This window comes from Mycteria americana, chromosome 2 (assembly GCF_035582795.1).
Source record: "Mycteria americana isolate JAX WOST 10 ecotype Jacksonville Zoo and Gardens chromosome 2, USCA_MyAme_1.0, whole genome shotgun sequence".
Classification (NCBI taxonomy): Eukaryota; Metazoa; Chordata; class Aves; order Ciconiiformes; family Ciconiidae; genus Mycteria; species Mycteria americana.
This window is the reverse complement of record NC_134366.1, coordinates 9,432,289-9,457,503: the sequence shown is the minus strand read 5'-3', so window position 1 is coordinate 9,457,503 and position 25,215 is coordinate 9,432,289. Positions and strand designations below refer to the sequence as shown.

Below are 25,215 nucleotides of genomic sequence, written 5' to 3'. Positions count from 1 at the left end.
TGTTCTCTGCCCTGATCCAGAGGAGGCGAGGAGCAGAAGGTGCTGACAAATGACCATCCAGCCCTCTGGCCTAGGGCGATACCCTGGATGACAAGGTTGGCCTACTGTGGCCTAGGGCCATACCCTAGATGACGAAGTTGGCCCTACAGTTAATAACACCCAGTCACGCTGGGTGAACGTGGTTAAAAAAGAAGCTTCTGTGGCATGTCCAATTAGACAAGCGTTTGAAGTGTACCATATCTAGCTTTAGGACAGCACCTTCGTGCGAACGGATTCCTACGTGTTTCACACTGAAACTGAAGTCTGGGCTGCTTTGGTAGTTGCTGCAGTCAAATCTTTGTTCAGCATTGGGCTCCTTGAATCGCATGTCCTGGCATTCACTGAGTCTTGTAGGCCTTTAAGTGAAGTTGAGATGTAGGCACTGACCTGTTGAGATGGTTTTTATTTGTAGGAATAGGATTATATGCTAAAAAAAATACAGTCTAGGAATATAGTTAAAGAGCGGGGAAAAAAAACCCAAGGTCCTTAGACATAAAATTTTTGACTGTGTTAGAGGTTGAATATTCCTGCAGTTCCTCCAATTGCAAGAATTCCTCCAAATATTCCTCCAAAAATTCCTCCAATTCCTCCAAATATTCCTCCAATTTAAATTGTATTTAAAATAATATTTTAAATACAATTCCTGTATTTAAAATAAACTTATAGCACCAATATTATTATGTGTATGAAGATGAGTGCAAAAAACCAATAGAACTCGTGTATATAATTTATCATATAAATACTGTCCCAAAAGGCATGTAGTTAGTTATGTGTTGATATAGCAAGACAATCAGCGGTATTCCCATAGAGTGAGTAAATGAGCATGGTCTTAAGCTAGTTTTCTTTCTTATGTTAAGTTTTATTCTTAGCAGTTAGTGTCATTGTCTTAAGGCTTCGAGTTGCTCTAAATGAGGTACACTAAATGCTCCTCTGTTTCTGGGTGGCTTCTCTGGGTTGTAGGCAGACACCGAAGGTGGCTGTGGCGGAGTTGATAAGGTCAGGCACAGCACTACACAGAAGTAGTTACACTGCTTCCCAGATCAGGTCATGCTGGAAGCTGCTGAGCCACTTTCTCATCATGAGCCATGCCTGAATTGAGAAGTCTCGTGCATCTGAGTTGTTTCGGCTGGCCTGTTTAAACACGGTTCCCTCCGGTGCTCTGGTTTCTGGGATGGCTTGCTGGTGTGGCACAGTGTTACATGGAGGCCAGGGCTTGCTCCTGTCTGCTCTGGTGCCTGCGCTGGTGAGCCCTTGGGAGCACGAGGCACTGCGGAGGGCAGAGTCCTGCCTGGGTTGGGCTGCAGAGCCGAGTCAGAATGAGGAAGTGTGTTGTGCTGAGCTTGGGGCCCGTTCTTCGTGGGTGCCCTTGCCCTCCCTTCTGCAGGTGCCCTCTGTGGTACCCTGGGAACAACCCGAACAAGAGGAGTATTTACCGGTTGTGTTTTGAACTGAGACAGGAAGGAGAAATTCTAAATTGAACTCCACAAATAGCTTTTAAAAACAGTTCTTATAGTGAAATGTTGTTCCGTTACTAATACAAAAAATACAGATGTGTTTGGCACTGTTTACTTCTTCATATACAAATGGATGCTAGCTTGATTTTTGAAAAGAAGTTTCCTCCTTCATCTTCTGAGGAGGAGCACGCTTTGATCAGCGTAAGTTTCCAAATGGTTTCGTGGAAAACCAGTTATCTCAATAAATATTAAAACAGGCCTACCTAGCACAAGTGAGCACTCTAATCAAAACAAATCCAAGAGTAAGAAAAAAGAAAAGTAATATATTCAGGTGGATAACTGCATACCCACTACCTATTAAAACATATGCAGCATGAACTAGAAGGGAAACAAAAGTCTGGAATTGTGCCTAGATGTTCTTTGGCAAATGAGGGAGAATTGGGCTGCTGGCTTTCAGCTTTAAATCCATTCCATTGGGATGTGCACTTGGCTGCTCACACCTTATAGGGGGTGACGAGTAGATGTCAGCTATTATTTTTTTTTAATAAATGCTTTTCGTGCTTTTCTAAAAGATGTAAACCCAAACCATCATGCTTTGGCAACACCAGTTAAAACCAGTATTTCATATAGTAAGAGATAAAAAGTAATGCAATACAGCATAAGGACTTTGAGCAGGATATCTGGTTTCTGTTTTTTCTTATTGTTTTATTATTATTTCATTTTTTTAATGCCCATTGTCTTACTTCTTTGTTTTGAACTTTTCCCCTTGTTTCTTCCAACACAGATTTTAGTGGGAGAGAACAAAGATAAAATTTATATGCTCAAAAAAATTACATTTCATTTAATGGATTTAAGGTAACACCTAAAGTGCAGGATTTTTACAATGATCATATTAGGGCTTTTCAGCATTTTGTTTTCCAGTGACAGGTATATGCTTGATACTAGTATAGGTGGAGTTCTTTAATTGTGCCAATACAACTTTTCAGTCTAGGCACTACTTAAACTGAAGCAGTCGTGTGTTCTGAGAGGAGTTTTGAAGTTGGCATGAGCTAAATTAGGAAAAGCCTTTTTCGTACTACTTTAAATAATCATATGAAGTTACTATCTATTGTATTTATAGCGTTTAAACTTGCTACCTGAAACTAGTGTAACTTTTTGCATAAGTAGACTCTTTCTTTGCACAAACTCTGTAATGCAGCGTTGTTTTGCTATAAAAAATTCACAGTTCTAGCTCATTAGTTGTAACTTCTTTCTCATGCTATCTGTCAGATTTGGGTGCTCAGTTTTCATTACATTCATTCCTGTTTTTAGCCTTCCTTTAAACAAACAGTTGAATGGGGCTTGTAACTCAGGGAGAGCTGTGTGAGACAAGGGGCTTGTGTGGTGGAGCTGTTCTTAAATACCTACTATTTTCCGAAGTGCTTTATTTTCATTTAGCTTTTCCCATTGGAATTATAGCATCTTGTATTACCTTGCAGTTATCTGGATTTCATGCAGGAAGGTATCCCGTGATTTAGGAGACTGGTGCGTAAAGTGGAAATATTCTCTCCTGTTCCTGACTGTGTGGTGGCAAGAACAGCAAGCTTGTGATCAATTTTCTTGGTTATTTTAGAGTAATTCTTGTGTAATTTGACAATATCACATATTCATCCACTGCAGAAAAAAGTTGATTTTTTTTTTTTTAAATGAAGTTTTAAAGTCAAGTACTTCAGTCAGGAAATGCCAAAATTGACTCCTCACTCAGTGGCGACTTTTCCATCCTTATTTTTCTGCTTAGCATAGATGCTTTATAAGAGCCTGACGCCACGTTTTGAAATAATCTCTTTTTCAGTGCCTTCTCTGTCCTGTTTAGTGTACAGGGTAGGTAGTAATTGCTTAAGGACCAATTACTTAATATTTTGTTTGATGAATGTAGGGCCTTGCTCTCTGCTGTTCACTGTTGTGAGGAGAGCATCCTGTTACGAAGGGAGTGTCCCTAGCAGGTTTTGAGGGAGGGATAGACCATCTGTCCCTAGCAGGTTTTGGAGGATGAACATCATACCAGTTTGGTTCTGCAAAATCATTACGAAGTGAAACTCTATTCATTTCCAAATAATAAAAGGAAAAAGGAAAGAATAATCTTAATTGGCATTTTTAACATTTGAACTCTAGACCTTACTGTTTTAAAACATTTTTCTCTTCCTCCCTTCTACACCCCACTACCTTCTCTGTTACTTTTATTCAAATAAAAGTGAGTTCTGCTTTTGGGGGGCAGGGCTGGATTCATCACAAAGACCTCTACAATTGAGCTGAGAGAATGCTGAACTCTTAAATCAACATCCACTATATGGGCCTTGCAAAAATAGGTACAAGATGTGCTTTGTGAGTTGTGAGATGTTTTGCGTTTTCTGAGGACAGAGTGACGGAGTGAGACATTTCAATTCCAGCTCTTCAAGGTAGTAACTTAGGGGGCATGTGTCCTACTTTTTTTCTTTCTTATTTCTCTAAACCAGTCTTTGTCCTCCATCACTTCTTTTCCCAATACGTCAACTCTTTGTTAGAATGTTTTCCCTTCTTAAGGGTGTGGTTACAACTTTTTTTTGCTTGCAGATCCTTCTAGTACCACGGGGGTATTAGACATGTTCTCTCCTCGGTTCTTCTGTCTGGCTGCATTGTTTTGAAGCAGCTGGATGGCTTCTTCAGACTTACGCATATGCTCTCGGATGAGGTATATTGATTGGATCTAGAAATACTGGAACCAAATGCGTTTGGTGAAGGTGGAATTCTTTTCTTAGCTGTTAAATGAACCTTTACAGAAAACGCATGAACATCTTTTTTTTCTCTATCTAAGTAAATAACTGGCCAAATCTGGAAGAATTCCTATGAAGACTGCAGTGTACAGTCATGGTATTACCTTTTCTAAGGTAACCATTGGGTTACCTTTTTTTAAAATTCAAGCTCTTCTTTTAAAGTATATGCAAATGCTTCCAAAGCTACCATATACAAAAACAAACACTGAGGAGAAAGGTTTTCTTACCTAGCCTGAGAGAAAATTACTTTGAGATGTATTTTGAGGAATATGTTTTGGAAAAATTTTGACACTTTCCAGATTTCTGCCCCAGCCTGAATTATTTTGGAAAGTAAATCTTCAACTTGTATGATTGAAATATGGCAGAGGTGTAAACCATCTGTAATCAGCTTTTAAATGGGATGTATTTGGCCACTGCGGAAAGAGTGCTAGCCACTTAACAGGAGAACAGCCAAGAGAGGAGGTCGTATTCATTCCTCTCATGTGTTAGTGTGTTCTTGCATTAACATTTTTCTCAAATAAAAGGCACTAAAAATTGTTGAATTCTCCCTGTTCTCTTTTGGCTTTAGGTTATTCAACTTCTGAAAGCTGGGAAAGCAAAGGAAGTTTCTTACAATGCACTGGCTTCACATATTATTTCAGAAGATGGGGACAATCCAGAAGTTGGAGAATCTCGTGAAGTTTTTGATCTCCCTGTGGTAAAGGTGAATGACTCATCCATGATATTGTCAAAGTACTGATGTGGATACTTCATTATTATAACAGAAAATGTTCATGTTTGGATGATGATCAAATGAAACATATCTTTAAAAATCTTTTATTCTTGTTACACAAACTTTTGTCGTGACTGATAGACTTCTTTTACAGTTCTGTTCTCTTCATTCTCTTGTTGCTCTGTATCTATCAGTGGTTTGGGCTTTTTTTTTCTTTTCTGTTTTGTTTTGGTTGTTTCCAGATTCTTCCTTCAGTCATCTGTGAGATGGCGTCCTATTAGCTGTACTTTAGAAATGTTTCTGATGGGAAGGTTCTTACAAGCTTCTGGCAATGGAAAACCTCAGTTTAGAATAAATGGTAGACTGCTGAGGGGTTTTTTTAAGCACATATAATTGGCAAGGTGCAAAATGATTTTGTTGATTCTGCATATGTGTACTACGCTAATTTTAAACAACAGGAACATGTATAAAAATAGATGTTTTTCTATTGATTTTAGTTTTACAGTTTTTTTTTCCTTACTCATACTGGAATTACCGGTATTTTTTTTACTATCTTGCAATACTGGGTTATTTTTCCAGTGAAAGATTCTGGGCTTTGTGTTTGAAAATGTGAACTTGTCACTCTGCAAGTCATGAGAGTGATTAGAAGAAAAACCACTAGTATTTCACTGCCAATACCTTTGGGTATGTGATTTTGGGTTATTTTTTCCATATGGTTGCAAGTGGCAGTAGAGAATTTTGATAGCTTATATCATGAGAGTTCACCTGACGGTGTAGAAGCGTGAATTAATTCAAAAAAATAAAAGGTGCTTAGCTAAAGACCTTATGGTTATAGTGGGTGTGCTGATTAATTTTTAGTTCCTTTTTCTGAAGTGTTCTGTGGCATAATTTTAATCTTATAAAAAAGAAGACTGCTGCCATTCTCATGTGAAGGAAGGACATCAGTGTCGTAACAGTGCTTTCTGCTTTCTAATGCCATTTACTTAAATAATTTAATTTTCTTTATGACTGCTACTAGCTAAACTTTTTTGTTTGCCAAACGAGAACAAGTCTTTCAGTAATGTCACCTAGTTTGACCTGAAAACCTCACAGCATGATCTGTAATCAAGAAGATTAGACTAAGTATTAAGGGAATGGAAGTCAGAGGCAAAGGTAGCTTGTTATCGAGAGAAAAAGCGTAGAGAATAAGGAAGAGGAAAACTTGAGGGAGGAGAATCTCCCAATCTTTTTGCAGAGGATTGAGAAATTATGAATTAGGCGGTTTTAGTTCATTATTTTTTATGCCTTTTTCTAAGGGAGAGAGAATAGCAAGATTTGGGACACCATATACGTAGTTACCACAATATATTTGTTTGTTTGTTTTTTGAGGAAAAGTAATTTCATACTGAATGTAATGCCACTCTTTCCCCCTTCTTCCTTATATGCTGTATTGGGACCACTGTCCTACATCTCTTCCCTTGTCCACCACCTCCCTCTCTCCCAGAGGGGCGAATACTGTCCTAGAATACTGTCAGTTAGGATTCGCCACCTGTGTGCTTAGCAGCCCTCATCGCTGTGTGTTTAGAAACTTCTTTCTGTATAACATTATGGTTCCTGACTCCTTGGTGATGAGCGTAAGGTAGGGGATTTTTTTTTAGAGCACGGAAAACTGAAAAAAGGGAGAGGATAAATAAATACTGTAAATAAATAGTTTCCCTGGCACAACAGAAGGACAAGAGAAAGGGGTCTTGCTCCCATATTGCTGCACAACCTTTGAGCAGTCTTTATATTAACTCTTACAAATAAATCAGAACAGTCTTTTTTGTAAAGGCCCAAGTACAACGTCTGTGTGCAACACGTAGACTTTCAAAGCTTGGAGATGTATATTGAAACTGACTATAGAATGAACTTGGAAGGTAATTTAATTCACATTTCACACACGCAGACCAAGGTTTTTAATGTCTTGTGGGTTTTATTTTTCAGCCTTCCTGGGTGATCTTGTCTGTTCGCTGTGGAGCTCTTCTGCCGTATCCTTTAAGTTCAAATTTGAATCAATTCTGTAGGAAACATGTTAAAATAGATACCATCGAGGGATTAAAGACTGCTTCAAGTATGTACAGCTTAAATTTTTAAAATGATAGGATGTGTTTTGCTTGCCAAGATTGCAGCGTGCTTGGAGCTTCTTTGTCTTACTTCAGTTTTCCTGATCCCCCAGCTATTTTGGATGCTTAATAGGCACTTGCAAGAAAACTGCCATCAAATGGACTCAAAACATTTTAACTGGAAGTTGATAATTAACTGTGAGGATCCAGGAGAAACGCTGGAGTGCAGTAAGTGGGCAAATGTTGGTTCAGAGTAGAATGGCCTATTCTGCCTTTTCTAGAAGCGGAATTAAGTAAGGGATAAATGCGCAATAACTCATATCAACACTGTATTATAAATAACACTTTATTAACAGAGAGTGTTAGTACTCCCATTTTTGGGATAGTCTGTCCTTGCCTTTGGTAGACCCTTGTTGTTCATGTTTGGCTAGATTTATGTTTCTTAACTTGTTTGGAGCATATATTCTTGCATAGGGATGGCATATTCCTTCCTCCTCTTGTCAGTTATTACTGTTTCATCTTTATTTATGTTCCCCTCAATTTTTTCTTTGGATCATAGGAATGGTGACAATGGCTATTATTATAGAAAAAAATTCATGCATGTTTTTCTCAGACCATTCACGATAAAGATTCTGTATATGGAAAAGCTGAAGCAGAGCAATACATTTCAGTACAGATACGAGCAGACGATTACAACAAACAATGCCAGGACTAGGGAGGTATGCTGTCAGGTATGAGAGCTCATTTTGGAATGAGGTTAGCAGGTGGTCGTGTCTATAATGGAAAACAAGAGGTGGTAGATGCAAGAATCCAGGTGTTTGTATTAGGAATTCAGGTCCGAATGTGCTTCAGTGATTCATAATTTGTGTTTTATATCCAGTATTTCAAGGTATGTACCTTTGCATCTTGCTGTGTCTTGACTATTTTGGAAATAGCCTGTATATTCTCTACTTCCCCAAGAGAATTCAGTTCGGAGTGAACTGTAGGAAGAGAAAGCATTGAATTCATCAGATAAAATGATATAGTGAGGTCTCTGCAGCTATATCGATCACGATAATCAGCACGTTGGATAGGATTCAGCAGTTAGTGTGAAATACTTGCCACAGTCACGGATAGTTGTCTGACCTAAGCAGAAGAAAGTTTTCCATGAATGACTTGGCTTCCAAATGGAAGAAATGCACCAAACATTACATGGCAAAACCCAAATTAGCAGAGCTACCGTGATCTAGGCTGGTGATTTTTGTGTTTTGCATCTGGAAATAATAAATGTGTTTATCATCCTTTCATCATCAGGATGGGAGTGTATGGTTGCTTATGTCACACATCTGTAAGCCTTCTCCTTGTTCCTGAGGACTGGTTGAAAAAATAATAAAATAGCTTGGAATTAGCTGCATTTTCAGGCTTAAGTAATCTAGCATTGCATTATCAGTGTTCTTTCCCAAGGAGAAATTGTGCTATTAGAAAATTGGTCTTCCGTCTGAAACCACGGGTTTTTAAAGGGATGCTCTAAGAGCTGATGTTACTACATACCCAGAAGAGAAATCAACAGATAAAACCATTGAGAGATGCAGTCCATAACTAAATTGTAGCAATAAATGTGTGAATGTAGTCCTAAATGGGTATTGCTCAGAAGTCTTTATTGTGGGTATGTAGGAATGGCCAAATGAAAAGACCAGGTCTCAGTAGTATCATATTCTTGGGTTGCATGGAAGAAGGACATTTTGTACACCTGTCAGCAATAAATGTGTCCTTGGACCTTTGACTTCATTCTTTCTAGCACTTCATGTCCTTGGAACCTGGTGTTTTTAGATTTTATTTTGAGCCTTATAGTGCTCACTAAAATGGGTTGTTAAGTCTTAACTGTGTTCTGTTTCAGCCTTTACGACTTCTAGTGCAGTGGCATCCGGCCTTTCGTCAGGGTTTTAGGTAGTACCATAATGAAAAAGATTTAGTTAAAAGGGATAGCTTACTTTTTCCAGTTGATTGTTTTTGGACCCTATTTAGGCAGAAGTTTGAGATTTTGCATTTTTGTCTCTTGTTTATGTTTTAATTTGGAGATGTAATACTCAAAGTTGTCACTGAATTTACTGAAGAAGCAAGTCCTAGAAACATCTTTTGTCAGTTAGATACATGGATCTAATAAGAGCTTTAAGGATTTTATGTTTGCTTTACCAATTCCAGTACATTTGATGGGCATTTGCCTGTCAGTTGTTAAAGGTGAGGTTTAATATGGAAGGATTTAATGCAATATAGAAGCGTAATAATTTTGCCTGTTTTTATAAATACATTTTAACATTCCACTGTGAAAGTTGTTTTCATCAGGGGGAACTTCAGAAGGCAGAGTGTTCTCCTGTTCACTGCTAACTGATGTTAGCAAAATCTGACTAACCTGCAGTTGAAGGGAAGTAACTGAAAAATGAATCTGGAAGCAGCCTTCCTGAAGAAGGAGATAGGATTTCATGTGTGAAAACCTCAGTTATAATGCCATAAAGAGGGTTGGTGATTTCTTTCTTAATTCTCTTGATTGCAGCAAAAGCAAGAATGAGGAAGGATTATTTTTCCATGGTCTTGTACAGATGAAAAGAGGGTCAGAGCACTTCTGAATTTTTGTTGTTGGGAGGGGAAAAAAACGTGAGTTTTGTTGCATTCCCTCTTTTTTGTTTTCCAGATCTACTTGGAACCTTATTGTTGTGCTGCTTGTAACTGTTCTAAGAGGGCCTATTTCACTCCTATTCTTTAGAGAGTACAAGCTGCAGTCAAACTGATGGACCTCTTAAAAGTTAAATACCAAGCTGTTGCTGCTTTATGTGTTAGGAGCAGATGTTAAGGCAGGGAGTAGACAACTGTACACTTTCGAAAGATCCAGTACTGAATCTCTACCTAAAAGAGATACTGAGCAACACAGTGAAATTTAGAACATTCATCAGACTTGAACTTTGTGGAGTATTCTGGATAATGGCAGTAATCTATTCTTAAGTTTTAAAGTGCTCTGGGCTTTGTTGTCAGCTTGCTGTGTGTTGTCTCTTCTGGGTCTCAAAATTTAAGTATTGCTGGTGCATCTGTCAACATCACTGGGAAAGTAATTTTGTTTCATTACAGAAATCTCCGTGTGTACTTGTAACACAATGCACATCTGTTTCTGTAGCCCTTTTTTCCAACAAGGTGTGCCTGTATCTTAAACACCAAATCATATGAAAGTGTACAAAAGGGAGGGGAGTTACAGAAATCAGCTGGTCCGTCTGTCTTTCCCAGGTCACTTCTGTCAAACTGTTCTTTTCTGTTTCACAAAGCCCCTCCTGTAGTGGAGATTTCATAGTCTCCCCAGTCACCTTACAGTGCCTCACTATTGTGTTGCTAGAGTTTAACCCCATTACTGTCCTGCAGTCTAACCCTGTTTTGATTTATCTGAGACACTCTGAACAGGGAGAACAAATTACTTCTCTTTTCATTTGGCAGCCTTTAAAGGGTTTGAAGATGTGTTGTCTTAGCTTCTTAAACACATCAATTCTGGTCTTTCAGTTTCCTCTTGTAAGTTATATTTACTAGGTCTGTAGAAATTCTCACTGCTCTTTTTCGCATACTGTGCATACTGATTCATTTATCTGTCTCTTTCATGCATCTGAAAACAAATACGCATTGCTACCAGAGATCTTGTTGAATTTTGAAAGCATGGTGGAAAACTTTGTGTTAGTTTCAGGCTGTGTTTCTGTTTTTACATCCCAGTGTGATGTTTTCTGTTTGTGTTTCACAGTAGCTCCTACACCCCCCCCCCATCTGTTGCCTAGCCAGCTTCCAATGCAGTGTTACACCTCAGTAGGAAAAAATCAGCTGCAGAAGATTTGATACTTGTTTATACTGACTTGCCTACTACTGTTTGCAGATAATCTGTCTAATACTTTGTTTGGTTTGCTGTTTTTCTTGATATATGAACTTGTCCCTTGATATGTTTGTTGTTCAGTGCCTTTTGTGGACTTAATAACCATGCTGTAAGCTAGGAAACTCTTTCTATTTTTCCAGTCTTTGCGAAATGGCAGAGGGCAGGTTAGGTTCCAAAAGATGTCTTCAACCAAAAATTCTACTGTTTGGTTACCAGACTTTGCCATTTTTGAAACCTCTGGCTTCTGTATTACTTTCTAACCTTTTTTTTTTTTTTAACACTGTGCTTTTATTTCTTACTGGTTTTAAATGAAGTCATCCACCAGATTGCCATCTTTTTTAATAAGTGTGCAAAAAAGGCACTGTGACTTTCTACAGGTGTCTGCTATTACTTTTTATTTTAGAAAAACACACTTTTCTTGGTCTGACTTGTTTTATCAAATTTCTTGTGCATCGTATTCCTTCTGTATTGTCTGTTGCTGACTGTAGCAAAAGTTTCTTCTTCAGATTCTCCTGTATTTTTAAACATGGAAGATAAGTACTTGATAATGAAAGGAAGCTCTTGGTAATGACTTGATTCCTATAAGCTAAACTTGCTGTGTTTAGCATCCTGAGATGGGCTGAGGGAGATGTTCTGGGAACAGGCAAGTTTGTAATGTTACCAAAATCAGTCATCATATTGGAGGTGTCCTGATCCAGTTTGCACCTCAATTTTTTCCTGACACATTCAACTTGAATTGGAAACGGACAACATGCTTTTAAAGATAAAAGTTTTTGAATGGTCAAATACTTGATAATATCTTAGAAGATACACTGTACTATGCAAACTATTTAATTTCCTCCTAATGTCCCTCAGGAAACTCTCATTTAAATTATTTTGCATCCTTGACACCTGCTTTCCAGTGTAAATGGCTTTTCTCCAGAATCGTGTCAGATCTTTTTTGGAGTCACTGCCTGTCTCTCTCAGGTAAGAAGTGAACCATATTTCAGTCTGCTCCAATGTACAATATGTGTGCAATGCTTTGTTTTTTTGCGGAGGGATACCAGTCTTTCTGTTGTACTATGACTTTTTTTCTGTACGTTAAGTGAATTATCACCTAAAACAGTTTTTCACTGAAAATGAGGGCATGAACATTTCAAACTGTGAACATTCAATCAGTAATTTATCTTGTATTCAGCTGTATGGTGATTCTAAAATGCAGAGTACACTAGACTATAAAGTCTTTGCTCCTATTCTTCTATTTCTGCATTAACACAATATTCAGTCAATGTGTTTTACCTACATACGCACTGAAACCTTAAGGGTGCCAGTGACTAAAGTAAGTGGAAAGGTGATGCTTCAGTGGCTGGTGTTCATAGCTAGCTCTATAGATCTGTGAGTAGCCTGTTGGTGAACAGTGTGTGTGTACAGATGGACAGGATAAGGCCCTAGGTGCTAATGGAATATATGCGTATATGTGCTTTAGACTTTTTAACAAATTATTCCTGTAATACTGTCAATAACTCTGAATGGTAATGGCTTAAATACGTGTGGCTTTCTTGGCAGGGGAGGGGGACGTTGCTGTGACATAAATTGTTAGAAATAAACACTTCATGTGTTTACACAGGCTATTAATTTGGTCTACTTGTTAAAAATCTGTTTAATGAATTTAAACAGGTTGTCTAAGATAAATAATTCTTGTTTGCTTGATCACTAACTTTTTTCTCTTGTGGAAGGTGATATATTAGTGTTGAGTTTTACAGGAGTGAAGACTGTTTTCTTTTTCTCTGTGCAGGTTAAAAATGATCGTTTAATGTCTTTGTTGTTGCATCTCTTTGTCACCATTTTTGCTCTGTAACTTTCATGCTAATTTAGTGTTTAAAAGTGATAGGTACTACATTAGCCAGACTTGTAAACGGTATGTCATGGATTGTACTAAAATTCTTCAAGCAGAAGGCAGCTGGTTGCATAGAACTAAAGGGCTCATTTACCTTCCTTTTAGGTTTCATCTGAAGACCGAAGTACGCTGTGGGCTTTGATTACGTTTTATGGCGGGAATTGCCAGCTGAGCCTCAATAAGAAGTGTACTCATTTGATTGTGCCTGAGCCAAAGGGGGTAAGAGTTTATTACATGTACAATTCTTCTTCTTGTAGCTCTCATTTGCTTTTGAATAATCAAAAATTTTCCATCTCCCTGAAGTTAGGATTTTTAAGACTGTTTGTTAGTCTTGAACAGCTAAATTCAACACAATTATGCATTGCAGCTATTCAGTTAGTATTTATTTTCTGCATGGCTTTAAGCCTGATTAATTCAAAATATGTCCAATTTCATATTGGTATTTGTATTTCTGGTCGAGTAAAGCATTTTATTCTTTATTCTGTTTGTCTTAACCTAATTTTGACATGGCATAATCATTAGTGATTGTGATTTGTAAATCTGTAGATACAGAATCAGGGAAGAAAAATGAAGGACAAAACTGAAAAATTGCACAAAATGCCCTTCAATGTTATGAGGGAGAAAGGAATAAAGAGAGCAGAAGGAGGAACAGGTTATTTTTGTCTTTGTTGTTGTTTTTTTTCTTAAAGAAAAGAGAACTCTCAAAATCCCTCAAGTCTTTCCTCTTAAAGAGAGATGGTAGGATAAACAGCACACAGCATTCCTGTCCAACTGCTGATAAACTAGTCATACTTCAGATCACTCCCATCATAGAATCATAGAGTATCTCACGTTGGAAAGGACCCATAAGGATCATTGAGTCCACCTCCCTGCTCCTCTCAGGACTACCTAAACTCAACTATATGACTAAGAGCGTTGTCCAGATGCTCCTTGAACTCTGACAGGCTTGGTGCAGTGACCGCTTCCCTGGGGAGCCCGTTCCAGTGACCTCTCCAGCCTCTCAGTGAAGAAACTTTTCCTGATGTCCAATCTGAACTTCCTCTGACGCAGCTTCATTCCATTTCCTCGTGTCCTATTGCTGGTCATCAGAGAGAGGAGATCAGCACCTCCCCCTCCTCTGCCCCCCTTGAGGAAGTTGTAGACTGCAATGGGGTCACCCCTCAGCCTTCTCTTCTCCAAGCTGAACAAATCAAGTGACCTCAGCTGCTCCTCATAAGTCTTGCCCTCAAGACCTTTCACCATCTTGGTCACCCTCCTCTGGATACACTGGTAGTTTGATGTCCTTCTCACATTGAGGCGCCCAAAATTGCACACTGTACTCAAGGTGGGGCCATACCAGTGCAGTGTAGAGTGGGTCAATCACTTTCCTTGACCGGCTAGCTATGCTGTGCTTGATGCACCCCAGGACATGGTTGTCCCTTTTGGCTGCCAGGGCGCACTGTTGACTCATATTCAACTTGCCATCAACCCAGACCCCCAGATCTCTTTCCATGGGGCTGCTCTCCAGCCTCTCGTCCCCCAGTTTTTATGTATAACCAGGGTTACCCCGTCCCAAGTGCAGAATCGGGCACTTGCTCTTGTTAAATTTCATACAATTGGTGATTGCCCAGCTCCCTAGTCCATCCAAATCTCTCTGTAAGGCTTCTGTACCCTCAAGGGAGTCCACAGCTCCTCCTAATCTGGTATCATCATCAGGGAGAAACTGAATCAGAAAGATTAGATAAATGGCTAAAAGCAGCATTGAGCACATCAGAATAGCCTTTCTACTATAATGCTAGTAATGCTTTGGTTATAATAGTTCACTGAAACTTCATGAAGTGTTCAGGTGCTCCTCTTCCTGAAGAAGAAATACATTTGTATTTCATTTAGTGTGTTTGTTCAGAGACTGAAAATACTTCAAACAAATTTAAGCTCAGTTAAAAATGATTGCTTGGATGCTTTTAGTTAATGCGGTGGATGGAGCAAATTTTTGGTTTTGTTTTTGTGTGTTTTATTTTTTGTCCTTTAATAACATGAGCACATTTCCATCACCATTTTTTTTAATTTCCAGTCAGTGGGAGGGGTCACAGAGGTTAGTTATTTGAATGTGAGTAACTCTAAGATCAGGTTCTATACACCTCCTTACCTAAATCTGTAAAACTTTGTCAAGTTTGAAATGTTGTTTTATACAAATTGAGTATATTATTGTCCCACCAGTGACCCTTTTAATCTTTTGGAGTTAATATAAACTGTCTAATACTAAGATATAGAAAAACGTGGCTAGTAGGATGACAATAGACTTATGCGTGCAATACATAGGAAAGTGCTTTAGAATAAAACATGGGCTGGCATTGGGAGAAGAGGAAGTGTGGACATGGGAAATACTTGCTTTTTCTTCCCTGTTTCATTTAAAACTGTAAGAACCTTTGTAGGGTTTGGTTTTTGGGGGGGGGGGGGGGGGGGGAGTGGGAGGGGGGGGGTTTTGGTGGTTTTTTAAGTGCATGATCTTCTGTGGAAGAGTTGTGGAAGGGTGTACCAAACACCACCCTAGTTGTTTCCTCCATCACAACAAGATGTAATGCCTGGACGAAGAGCTTTGCTACCTAAAATAGTGTTTTTAAGAGGCAATGATACACATTTAAGAAGTGTTGCCTTAAATCATAAGCTTTTTAGAGCAAAGGATGTTGTCTTGAGCTTGCCAGTCAAACTGAAAAAAACACATTAGCCTTTCATATCTGTAGGATAAAATAAATATCTTGTTTAATTTACATAATCATTGAATGGGAACAATTTTATAGAATGATTACTTAAAATGCTTCTAGTCCTGCTGCTCTGACATACTACTACAAGGGAATCTGCAGCAGTTTGTAATGAGAACAGTTTTGACAGTTGTGAAAACTTAAATGATTGCTTTGACTAGAAACAAGATGATAAAACAAGATTCTTAATAATTCTCACCACAAAGAAAGAATGAAAACTCATATCTGCAAATAAACTTGGTTTCATCCGTAATCTCTTTATTGTGTATGAATGACAGTTTCATTGTAGGGAATAACTCTAGAGAATCATTAAATTAAATTAATTTCCTCTAAATGTGCTGGTTGTTAATTTGTATTGTTTGACATACAAAGAAAATCCCAGTTCAATCACTTTTAAATATTAGATCCTGAAATTAGTTTCAAATCTTCTAAAGAAAGTGGTTTGTTTCTTTTTTTTTCCCCCCACTGTCTTGATATTTGTGAGGGGTTTCCATCAAAGAGGATGCTTGAATACATAGAGCACTGATCCTGTGCTAGTTTCTTAGGAAAGGAAACAGTGAAGTTTTACTATTTGTAAATATCTTGAAATGATGAAATGATAAGGAAGGAGGGAGGGATAAAGTTTTCTACTTTGTCAGCATTGTAACCTCTCATTGAAATGGATTTAGTTAATATTTGGACAGAAGTGTAACTTTCAAGTTGAGGGCAACATTACAGTTTGCAGCTTCTGAGAAGGTGTATGGGAAATATCCGGCTGGTTTCTGATTTGTATTCCTGCTGAAATGCATTTTTTTTCAGTGATCACCTTGTAAATATTTGTCTCTACTTTATTGTGAAATTCTGATTTTTCCCTAAAAGCTTTTTCATGGTGGTTTTTTTTGTTCATTTGGTTTTTTACTTTTTTTAGTGGAGAAAATGTAAGTATAAACCATATTTAGACTCGCCTTAACATCCACCTAAAAATCAGCTGCATCTTAGTATTGACTGTGATGTTCTTAGCTGCTGGAGTTCTAAAGGCTTTTTCAGAACTAAATTTCATGATTTTCAAATCCTTTGGTGATTGGGTTTGAGAAGAATTTGGGTAGTGGTATTTTTGCAAGTGAAGACTTAATCTTCTGCAGTTGTGCCTCCTGAGTCCTTTATATTGTCAACGTGGAGGTTTTTCTTTTAATCTCTTGGAACTTGTGGTTATGCACAGCAGTGTAGTTTGTCCTGTTGGTTCTGGGAGAGATCACTTTCTGTTATTGGACAGCCTCTTGTGATCTGCCTCTCCATGCTCTAGCCGTGCCCTCAAAAAAGTTAATTGGGATTTTTTTGTCTTTAAATAAAATCTTTTCTTTTTTTTTTTGTTTTTCCCAGGAAAAATATGAATGTGCTTGTAAACGGGACAGCATTAAAATTGTGACACCAGACTGGGTACTGGATTCTATAGCTGATAAGACTAAAAAAGAAGAGACTCCTTATCATCCTCGCTTAATTATATATGAGGAGGAAGAAGAGGAGGAGGAGGAAGAGGAGGAGGAAGCAGAAAATGAAGAACAAGATTCTCAAAATGAAGCTAGTACTGATGAAAAATTATCAAGCCCAGCATCTTCTCGAGAAGGATCACCTTTGGGTGATCAAGTTTTTTCACCAAAATCTACTAGTGCTGATAAGGCAAAAGGGGAACTGATGTTTGATGATTCTTCAGATTCCTCTCCAGAAAAACAAGAAAGGAATTTGAATTGGACACCAGCTGAAGTCCCACAGGCATCTGCAGCAAAGCGTAGGTTGCCTCAAGGGAAAGACTCTGGGTTAATTAATTTATGTGCCAATGTCCCACCAGTGCCAGGTAATATTTTGCCTCCGGATATGAGAGGCAATCTAATGGCTTCAGTACAAGGTGCCCAAAGTTCTGATCGACAGGAAATGATGGCTACATGGAGTCCAGCCGTGCGGACGTTAAGGAATATTACTAACAGTGCTGATATTCAGCAGATTAATAGACCATCAAATGTAGCGCATGTAAGTGTTGGATTTTTAATTTATAAGATATTGGACTTTTTTTTAGGAACTATTGTATCCAAGAACTTCAGTTTCCTTTTATTGTTCTTTAAATGTACAAAGGATTAAAAGTTCTCCGTATTACTTAGGAGGTGTGGCCAAATTAGTAACCTCCCCATAATAAGTAACTTCATTTCTAGCAGGTTCACAGAAGTAAGAATGCATTTGGAAAAATGTTTGGAAGAGTGAAGCTGTGTTTAACTGTAGCATGGTTTAGAGTTTCAGTATTGATTTCTTGCTAAGAGCAAAAAAATATTCATTAATTTAGAATTATTTGGCTAGTTCAGGAAACCGGATTTCATACCCTTCAAGCTTTTTATTCAGTGCAAGGAATTATTTGTGCGATAAACACATAAAACTGTGAAATTGATTGTTCTCACAGTAGGTTCAGTTCTATACTGTGTTGTTCTGCTGGGCATCATTAAGTTGTTATATAGTATAGTCAGGATTATGATGCAGAAGTCCTAACTTACAAGTTCTTATGCCACTCGTATAGTTGAAATAATTGCAGCTTTTGTATTGGATTTATTTTTAGAAGAAAATAAAAAGTGAGTGAGCATGCACTGAAATAACTTGCAGCATTGAAATTCCAAGATATTAATGGGAAGGGAATGAAGAAAAGTAGGTGCTGGTAAATGTTAGACGTATCTTTTACTTAAATAATTGTACTGGTGCATTTATTTGGATGTTCATCTGAAGGTAAAACTTTCAAAGGTGCCTGAATAATATAGAAGCTTACAGCTAGTACTTAAACACAAAAAGTGGAGTCACTGAGAAATGTTGGTTCTTTGTTGTCTATATGACTTCTGAATATGAAATGGAAATGCAGGCTTCCTTTTAAAACTGGGTCTTAGATTCCTCTTCTCAGTGCCTTGAATTGTTTAAGGACTGAGACTTCAGGGTAAGGACTGAGCAGAACTGCCAAAGTCCTGGTTGGTTGGCCAGTGCTGGTAAGTTGGCTGATGCTTTCACGTCTGAACACCACATCTACAACCCAGTCATCGTACTATCAAATACTCTATAGCGGTGTCCCTGTGGAAGTATTTTTCTGTAAGTAATATTTGTAGAACTACAAGGCAGTTGATGGTATTGTGCTTCGGCTAGACTTTGTTCTCCAAACGTCTGTTAGACTAGGGACTTGGCTGTGGTGTGCAAGGACTGTTCTCAAGTACCGTATCAGGCTGCTGTGTAGGTTGCCGTGCTAGCTCCAGCACGTGGAGAAAAGCTTTGCATCTTAGAATTGTGAATCTGCTTCCTCGAGGGAGGAATACCAATTCTACCTTTTTCCTTATAACTTCCCTCTGGCTAGGGTAAATCGTACTTTGTATCCTGCTTGGGTACCAGTCTTGGGTGGATTCCGTGTCTTGGTGCGCAGTCCTGGAAAGTTAATGTTTAATTTGAACCTCAGATCTCTGCGGAATGGCAAGAGCTGTAATAATAAGGCATTTTGTAGATACAAAGTTACTTTCTGAATATAGCCTTAGGATACTTTTGAAAGTTTTATCCCTTTATTTTGAAATATGTGTCCTGAAGCTTCTGTAATTTTGACTTTTGGGACTTCTTGTGGAGAGCAGCATGAAGATCTCTCCTCATACTGAGCCACGGAAACATTCTTTTTGTGTATGTTATTTTTAGTTGTTGAATGTTTATACTGTGGTGCTGTCTAGACATTAGTGATGGGTGATGCATTGATAATTGTGGTTGTAAATGTATTCTATATCAACAACATCAAAATTACTTAGATGAAACCTGAGATGTTTCGAAGTGCATTGCAAAAAACACTTGAGCCACCTCTGATGAAGAGTTGATGGACGTCTCATTGAGAGGATACAGTTAATTGGCTTTGTGTTTTAGTGATGTGCTTTGATTCCTCTCTTGCACACACACATCACTGAAGTTTACACTGCATGTGATGAAATAGTGTGGGTGAAGGAAACAAGCTTTGCAGGATTCACCGAAGCTAATTTCATGTTTAAAAGACTTTATGAATGGCGAGTCTAGAGTTTCGTATTGCACCTTCTAATTTTTAATGAGTAGTTTATATTAAAATATTTTAATAAATATGTAGAACTAATCCTAATCTATTAGAAATTTGCCTAACTTTCCCTTTTCTGATAACAGTGAGTTATACATCTAAAAATGAAATCAAACTCCAGATTATTTCAGCATTCTCTACAAATCTAAAATCTATTATTGGTATGGGTTGGTTAGTTGTTTTTTTTTTTTTTTTTTTCCCCCAAGAAACTATTAGTGCTCAGCAGATCAATGTTTTTCTTTGTATTTTGGGACTCAGTTTAAAAAATAGAGCTAAATATTCCTGAGTTGGTTCAAAAGAAAGCAAGGTGGTATTAAGTTTCAAACAGCACTAATTAGTAGAGCATTATTAGCAATTTCTAAGTTAAAGAAAATAAGACTATGGACCTAAAACTTTGAACTTAACGGGCCAGCAGGATTGTAAAATGAATATTACAGTTGATTGAGCTGATCTATGTAATTATTAATATAGTCTTAATAGTCATAATGCTATTGGAGCTATCATCAATAATACAGGGATGGGTTTTAATCTTAAATTTTGCTAAAAATGTGCATTGCCTTATATTAGGAGCCACGTATAGCTCCACGCTTTTCTATGTGTAAGTCCTGTCTTTTCATTTTGCTATTAACAGTTAAAGATTTTTGTTTAGCTCACAATGTATTTAAGCATAGGGTTCTTTTCTTTTGAGAACTGTATTTTCCCAGTAGTTCTTTAAATATTTTTAAAACTTAATGATAACAAAAAGGTCACAAAACTAATCTTTGTTTTCTAGATATTACAATCACTTTCAGCACCTACAAAAAGTTTAGAACAACAAGTAAATCATAGCCAACAGGGACATCCAAATGCGGTGCTGTTTAGTCAAGTGAAACTAACACCAGAGACACATTTATTACAGCAGTCACATCAAGCACAGCAACAACAGCACCATCCTCTTTTACACCTTCAACCTCAACAACTTATGCAGCTACAACAGCAACAGCAGCAACAACCCCAGATTTCCCAGCAGTCTTTCCAGCAGCAACAGCCTCATCAGTTTTCACAACAGCAACAGCAAGTTCATCAGCAGCACCAGTTCGCACAACAGCAGCTTCAGTTTCCACAGCAGCAGTTACATGCGCAACAGCAGCTACACCGTCCTCAGCAACAGCTCCAATTCCAACAGCAGCATGCTTTGCAACAGCAACTTCATCAGTTGCAGCAGCAGCAGCTACAGCAGCAGCAATTGCAGCAGCTACAGCAACAGAATCTGCAACAACAACAGCTGCAACATCAGCAGCAGCAAATACAGCAGCAGCAATTGCAGCAGCAGCACTTACAGCGATTGCACCAACAGCATCAGCAACAGCAAATGCAGAATCAGGCAACACAACACTTAACTCAGACATCTCAAGCACTACAGCATCAAGTTGCAGCCCAGCAGCCACAACACCACCAGCAGCAACAGCAACAACTGCAACAGCAGCCGCTTTTTGGACATGATCCAGCAGCGGAGAGTTAGTAATTATTGCATTCTGATCCTGGAAAAGAGTCGCTAATGACATGACATAATGTGGGTTAGAATATAAAAAAATAATGTTGTGTTTACAGTACGGGATTGTAAGACTTAGAAACGCCATTCATGGCTTGGCACCCGTTTTACTAATTTTTAGGCAAACAGATTTAAATTATAACTAAGGATGATGCAGAAATCTGAAAAGCCTGAGAGCACTGAGAACTTTCTCTTTTCAAATATATACTTTATGCCACTAACGTATAAATTATGCTATGAGAACAGTGTTAGTCTATGCATACCATAAATTTTTTTAATTTTTTTTTTTCCTTTGGAAGAGGGGAAAGGGGAAGCTTTCAAAGAGGATAACAACTGGAAAGACAGCTTAAATTCTGGAAATACTAGCGAATTAATGAGGATTCAGTATCAGATAGAAAGTTGTCATACCTTGCTTTGAATTCTGTCCATGCTAGTAGAACTAGAAAGCTTTTTGATTGCTTTGATTCTTCATAGCTGATCTATGTAAAAGAGTAAGTTGTTGTCTTATGCTTTCCTTTTGGTGCTCCTTCCTTCTACCCCTTTAGCCCCTCTTCCTCCAGGAAAAAAAACCACCCAGAACAAAAACAAACCCTGGGCTGAAGTGTGCCTTTAGATTTGGCTCTCAGCTTTGACATTTTGGATCCTACTTTTTCCAAGAAAGATTTACTTCAAAATTGAATGAAGTTTATAACCTGGTTAGGAAAGATTAGTGTAGCAAATATGTTCTGAGATGAACTCTTCAGACTTGTAAGTATTTAATTTCTTATTCTTTTATGTGCCAAACTATTCCAGTTCCAGAAGAGTATTTCCTACTGGGCTGTGTCTTTGCAATTGCTGATTACCCAGAACAGATGTCTGACAAACAGCTGTTAGCGACCTGGAAACGGGTAAGATTCTGCTGTATTTTTAAAAAATTATGGTAAGATAATGTCATAGTAACTAAATCCTAAAAGGAATGATTTGAAGTATTTCAGCACGGTTCACTTTTCTTTAGGCATCCTTTTGTGTAATGTTTGTTACAACCTAAAAACCATTACTCAACTGCAGCTGACCAGAAAAAGTAATCAAAATGCTTTAGATGTGCAGCCTGGTTGAATTAGGTCCTTAGTCAGAACACTGGCTAAATAAGTTATAGCCTTAACTATTTCCCAACTATTTATGCTATTAATCAGGCAGCTGTAGTGCAGCAAACGTAATATTGCATTGCTCTCTATCTTTAACTTGATTGTATAAAAAGACTCTTTTTTTTGCATATAATTTTGGCATTTAGTAGCCTGTGAGGCATCCACCTGAGTGAATAAGATGGAGGAATAGAGTGTTTCTATTTTTTGCCAACTTCTATTTTTCAGAAAAATCTGATTGTATCCTTTCCTAAATGAGAGGACTTTGATGTTCTTCAGAAACTTCTGATGGATTTTATAGTTGAATTTTCCCTACAATTTTGCATAATCAAGTAAGCTGTTGACATTTTTAACAGCACTTGTGTTTATTGCTGAGATAGAATTGAATAGTTCATGGAAAATTGTTTAGTAGTTATACTGCAAAAATAAAAAACATGAGAAGGGTTACTTTTGTTTATATATCTTTATTTGTTTTTTTAATTGATTCTAAAAAGAATAGACTTTTTGTAGCTCAGTGAAAAGGTGCATATTTAATTTTGTTTTCTCCATATATATTTTTTTTTTTCTCCAAAAATGTTTTTAAGCTAGATAACAAACCTTTTTTGGGGGGGGTAACTCTTCAGTGAAATCATGCTAATGGTGGCAGTGTCCTAAAGGGTAGACTTTAATTTCAGACTGTTTCTTCGGGTAATTTTAAAATTGTTATATATATTAGAAGTTTTGGGTTTGTTCTGTTACCAGATCATTCAAGCACATGGTGGGACAGTGGACCCTACCCTTACAAGCAGATGTACACATCTTCTTTGTGAAAGCCAAGTCAGTAACATGTATGCTCAGGTAAGCAAACTAGTAATGTTTATTCATGCATGCTTTCATTTTATTACTGGAAAGGTAAGGCTTTTCAGTAGGTACTTTGTTCTTTAGATTGTAGGTATAAAATGAAAGTTTTTCAAGACATGCTTTTTTATGATTTGTGGTTTATGGTATAACAAATTTCCATAATGCATGTAATAGATTTATTCCAGAGAACACTGAGGAAGATGCTATGAGAAGAAGGATCCTGAAAAAGTAGAGAAAAACAAACTATTAAAATTGAAGCTTTGTATTGTAGAAAAAGTTTAAAATAAAGGTGTATTTTGATTTTTTTAAAAGCTGTTTATGCCTGTATTCATAGGCTTTAAGAGAAAGGAAGAGATGTATTACAGCACATTGGCTGAACTCAATCTTGAAGAAGAAGAAAATGGTACCGCCTCATCGAGCCCTTCATTTTCCAGTGGCATTTCCACCAGGAGGAAAGCCATGCTCTCAACATGTAAGAAGCAGCAGCTTACTTCTAACAAATGCATGGGTCATTACATGAGCAGTATTAAAATATAGCTAGAAAGTGCTTACTCAAAGCAAAATACACATTTCTTTTGTCTCATTGGAAAAGCTGTTAATCTTAAGGTCGTGTGTTGATGTGGTGCTTAGTACTGGGTGATTCAGAGTGCTTTGCAAGTCTTTTGGAGTTCTGAGTGGTGAGGAGTAACACCTGTGTTTGTGAATTATTCTCTTAGAAACTGAGGTGCAAAGATTATGTGAGTTATACATAGCAAGATGACAGGAATCCAAGCTGCGTAGTTTTTTACTAACAGCATGTCTAACGGTATACACTTCCTTTACCATACCCCAATATTTTGAGGGGATTTTTTGAGGGTTTTTCTCTTTCTGGGTCAATACCTAGCAAATATCAGAAAAGGAAGCCTGTGCTGTTAGTCAGAGAATAGGAGGTCCCAGTTCCAGTAGCCTGTGCAATGAGGAGCAATGGGGAAGTTGAATTTTATGGAGTTGAAACATAAACTTGCAGCTGAATCGGATGCATCTTGAAATACGCTGTGCAACATAAAACAAGATGCCAAAGTATGTCTTGGCATTGGATTTCTTTGTGCCGGATGCAGACATACGGGATGACAGCCTTGCTCCTAGCCTGTTCTAAAAGGCATAAAAAGAAATACAGGTTTGGGAAAATTAGAGTATAACAATATGCATGTGAACACAGTGGTTAGTAGTAAGTGTAATATGTAATGTAATAAATGTAGTTTATTATCAACAACAAAACTGCTGTTGCCTTTTCCTCCATTCTCTCCTTTTGGAGAGAATGGCAAAAATGAAAACTTGGCAGGACTAGGATAAGACTAAGGATAAGAACGGGAGAGGTGGAATTACACTTCACCACCTATAATCAGCTGGCACAGTTCATTTGGCTTCATGGCAGGGTAGAGCAGAGCGTTCAGGAGATTTTTAAAAGTAGAGTAGGGCAAGGAAGTATAAGCGTTTCTCTGTCTCCCTGAATATAAACAGCAGCAGAAGAAAGAGCTGATGTGTGCGAAGAAAACTAGCTGTGGGCTCTTTCATAGTAAAACTGTAGTTTTCTAAATGAGAAAAAGCTGATCAGCAGAATGAAAATGATTCTTCCTGAGTCAGAACTAGTGCTGGAAACCTGAAATGTTCATGTATAGACAAATCACTTTTAAATTGTACTTTATGTATCCTACAAGCCATGTTTTAATTAAGTGCCTATATGCCATGTTATGCGCCTATGCCATGTTAAGTGCGTGTATGCCAGTTATGATACTATTTCATTGTAATGTAAAAAAGTTAGGAACAGAAAACTTTTTTCAGCAGGAGTGTTTTGTAAGTACCATCTATGTTCAGTTATTTGTAACTGTCTCTTTCTATCTGCAGATAATCTCTGTGACAGGATTTGTTGATAGTGACAGAGATGACCTCAAACTAATGGCCTACCTAGCAGGTGCCAAATACACAGGCTATCTATGTCGCAGCAATACAGTTCTCATCTGTAAAGAGTAAGTGGTTTATCTCCACGTTTCCTGTTGCCAGTTAGTGCTTTTCGTAACGTGAGGTGCTAATTACATCTCA

General features: G+C 37.8%; 1 protein-coding gene across 2 annotated transcripts in view; it reads left to right on the top strand.

Moving 5' to 3' along the window:
- PAXIP1 (PAX interacting protein 1) overlaps nucleotides 1-25,215 on the top strand; it is a 38,537-nt gene that overhangs the window by 1,199 nt on the left and 12,123 nt on the right. The window contains exons 2-12 of one of the 2 annotated variants that reach the window (XM_075492377.1): nucleotides 4,083-4,200; nucleotides 4,851-4,985; nucleotides 6,957-7,000; nucleotides 11,855-11,918; nucleotides 12,934-13,047; nucleotides 16,926-17,570; nucleotides 20,417-21,140; nucleotides 21,968-22,062; nucleotides 23,038-23,133; nucleotides 23,471-23,608; nucleotides 25,021-25,142. In XM_075492377.1, the coding sequence (XP_075348492.1) occupies nucleotides 4,186-4,200; nucleotides 4,851-4,985; nucleotides 6,957-7,000; nucleotides 11,855-11,918; nucleotides 12,934-13,047; nucleotides 16,926-17,570; nucleotides 20,417-21,140; nucleotides 21,968-22,062; nucleotides 23,038-23,133; nucleotides 23,471-23,608; nucleotides 25,021-25,142 (2,192 nt within the window). In that variant the 5' untranslated portion in view covers nucleotides 4,083-4,185. The remainder of the gene's footprint in view (nucleotides 1-4,082; nucleotides 4,201-4,850; nucleotides 4,986-6,956; nucleotides 7,001-11,854; nucleotides 11,919-12,933; nucleotides 13,048-16,925; nucleotides 17,571-20,416; nucleotides 21,141-21,967; nucleotides 22,063-23,037; nucleotides 23,134-23,470; nucleotides 23,609-25,020; nucleotides 25,143-25,215) is intronic. The other variant, XM_075492376.1, reaches the window with a different exon arrangement.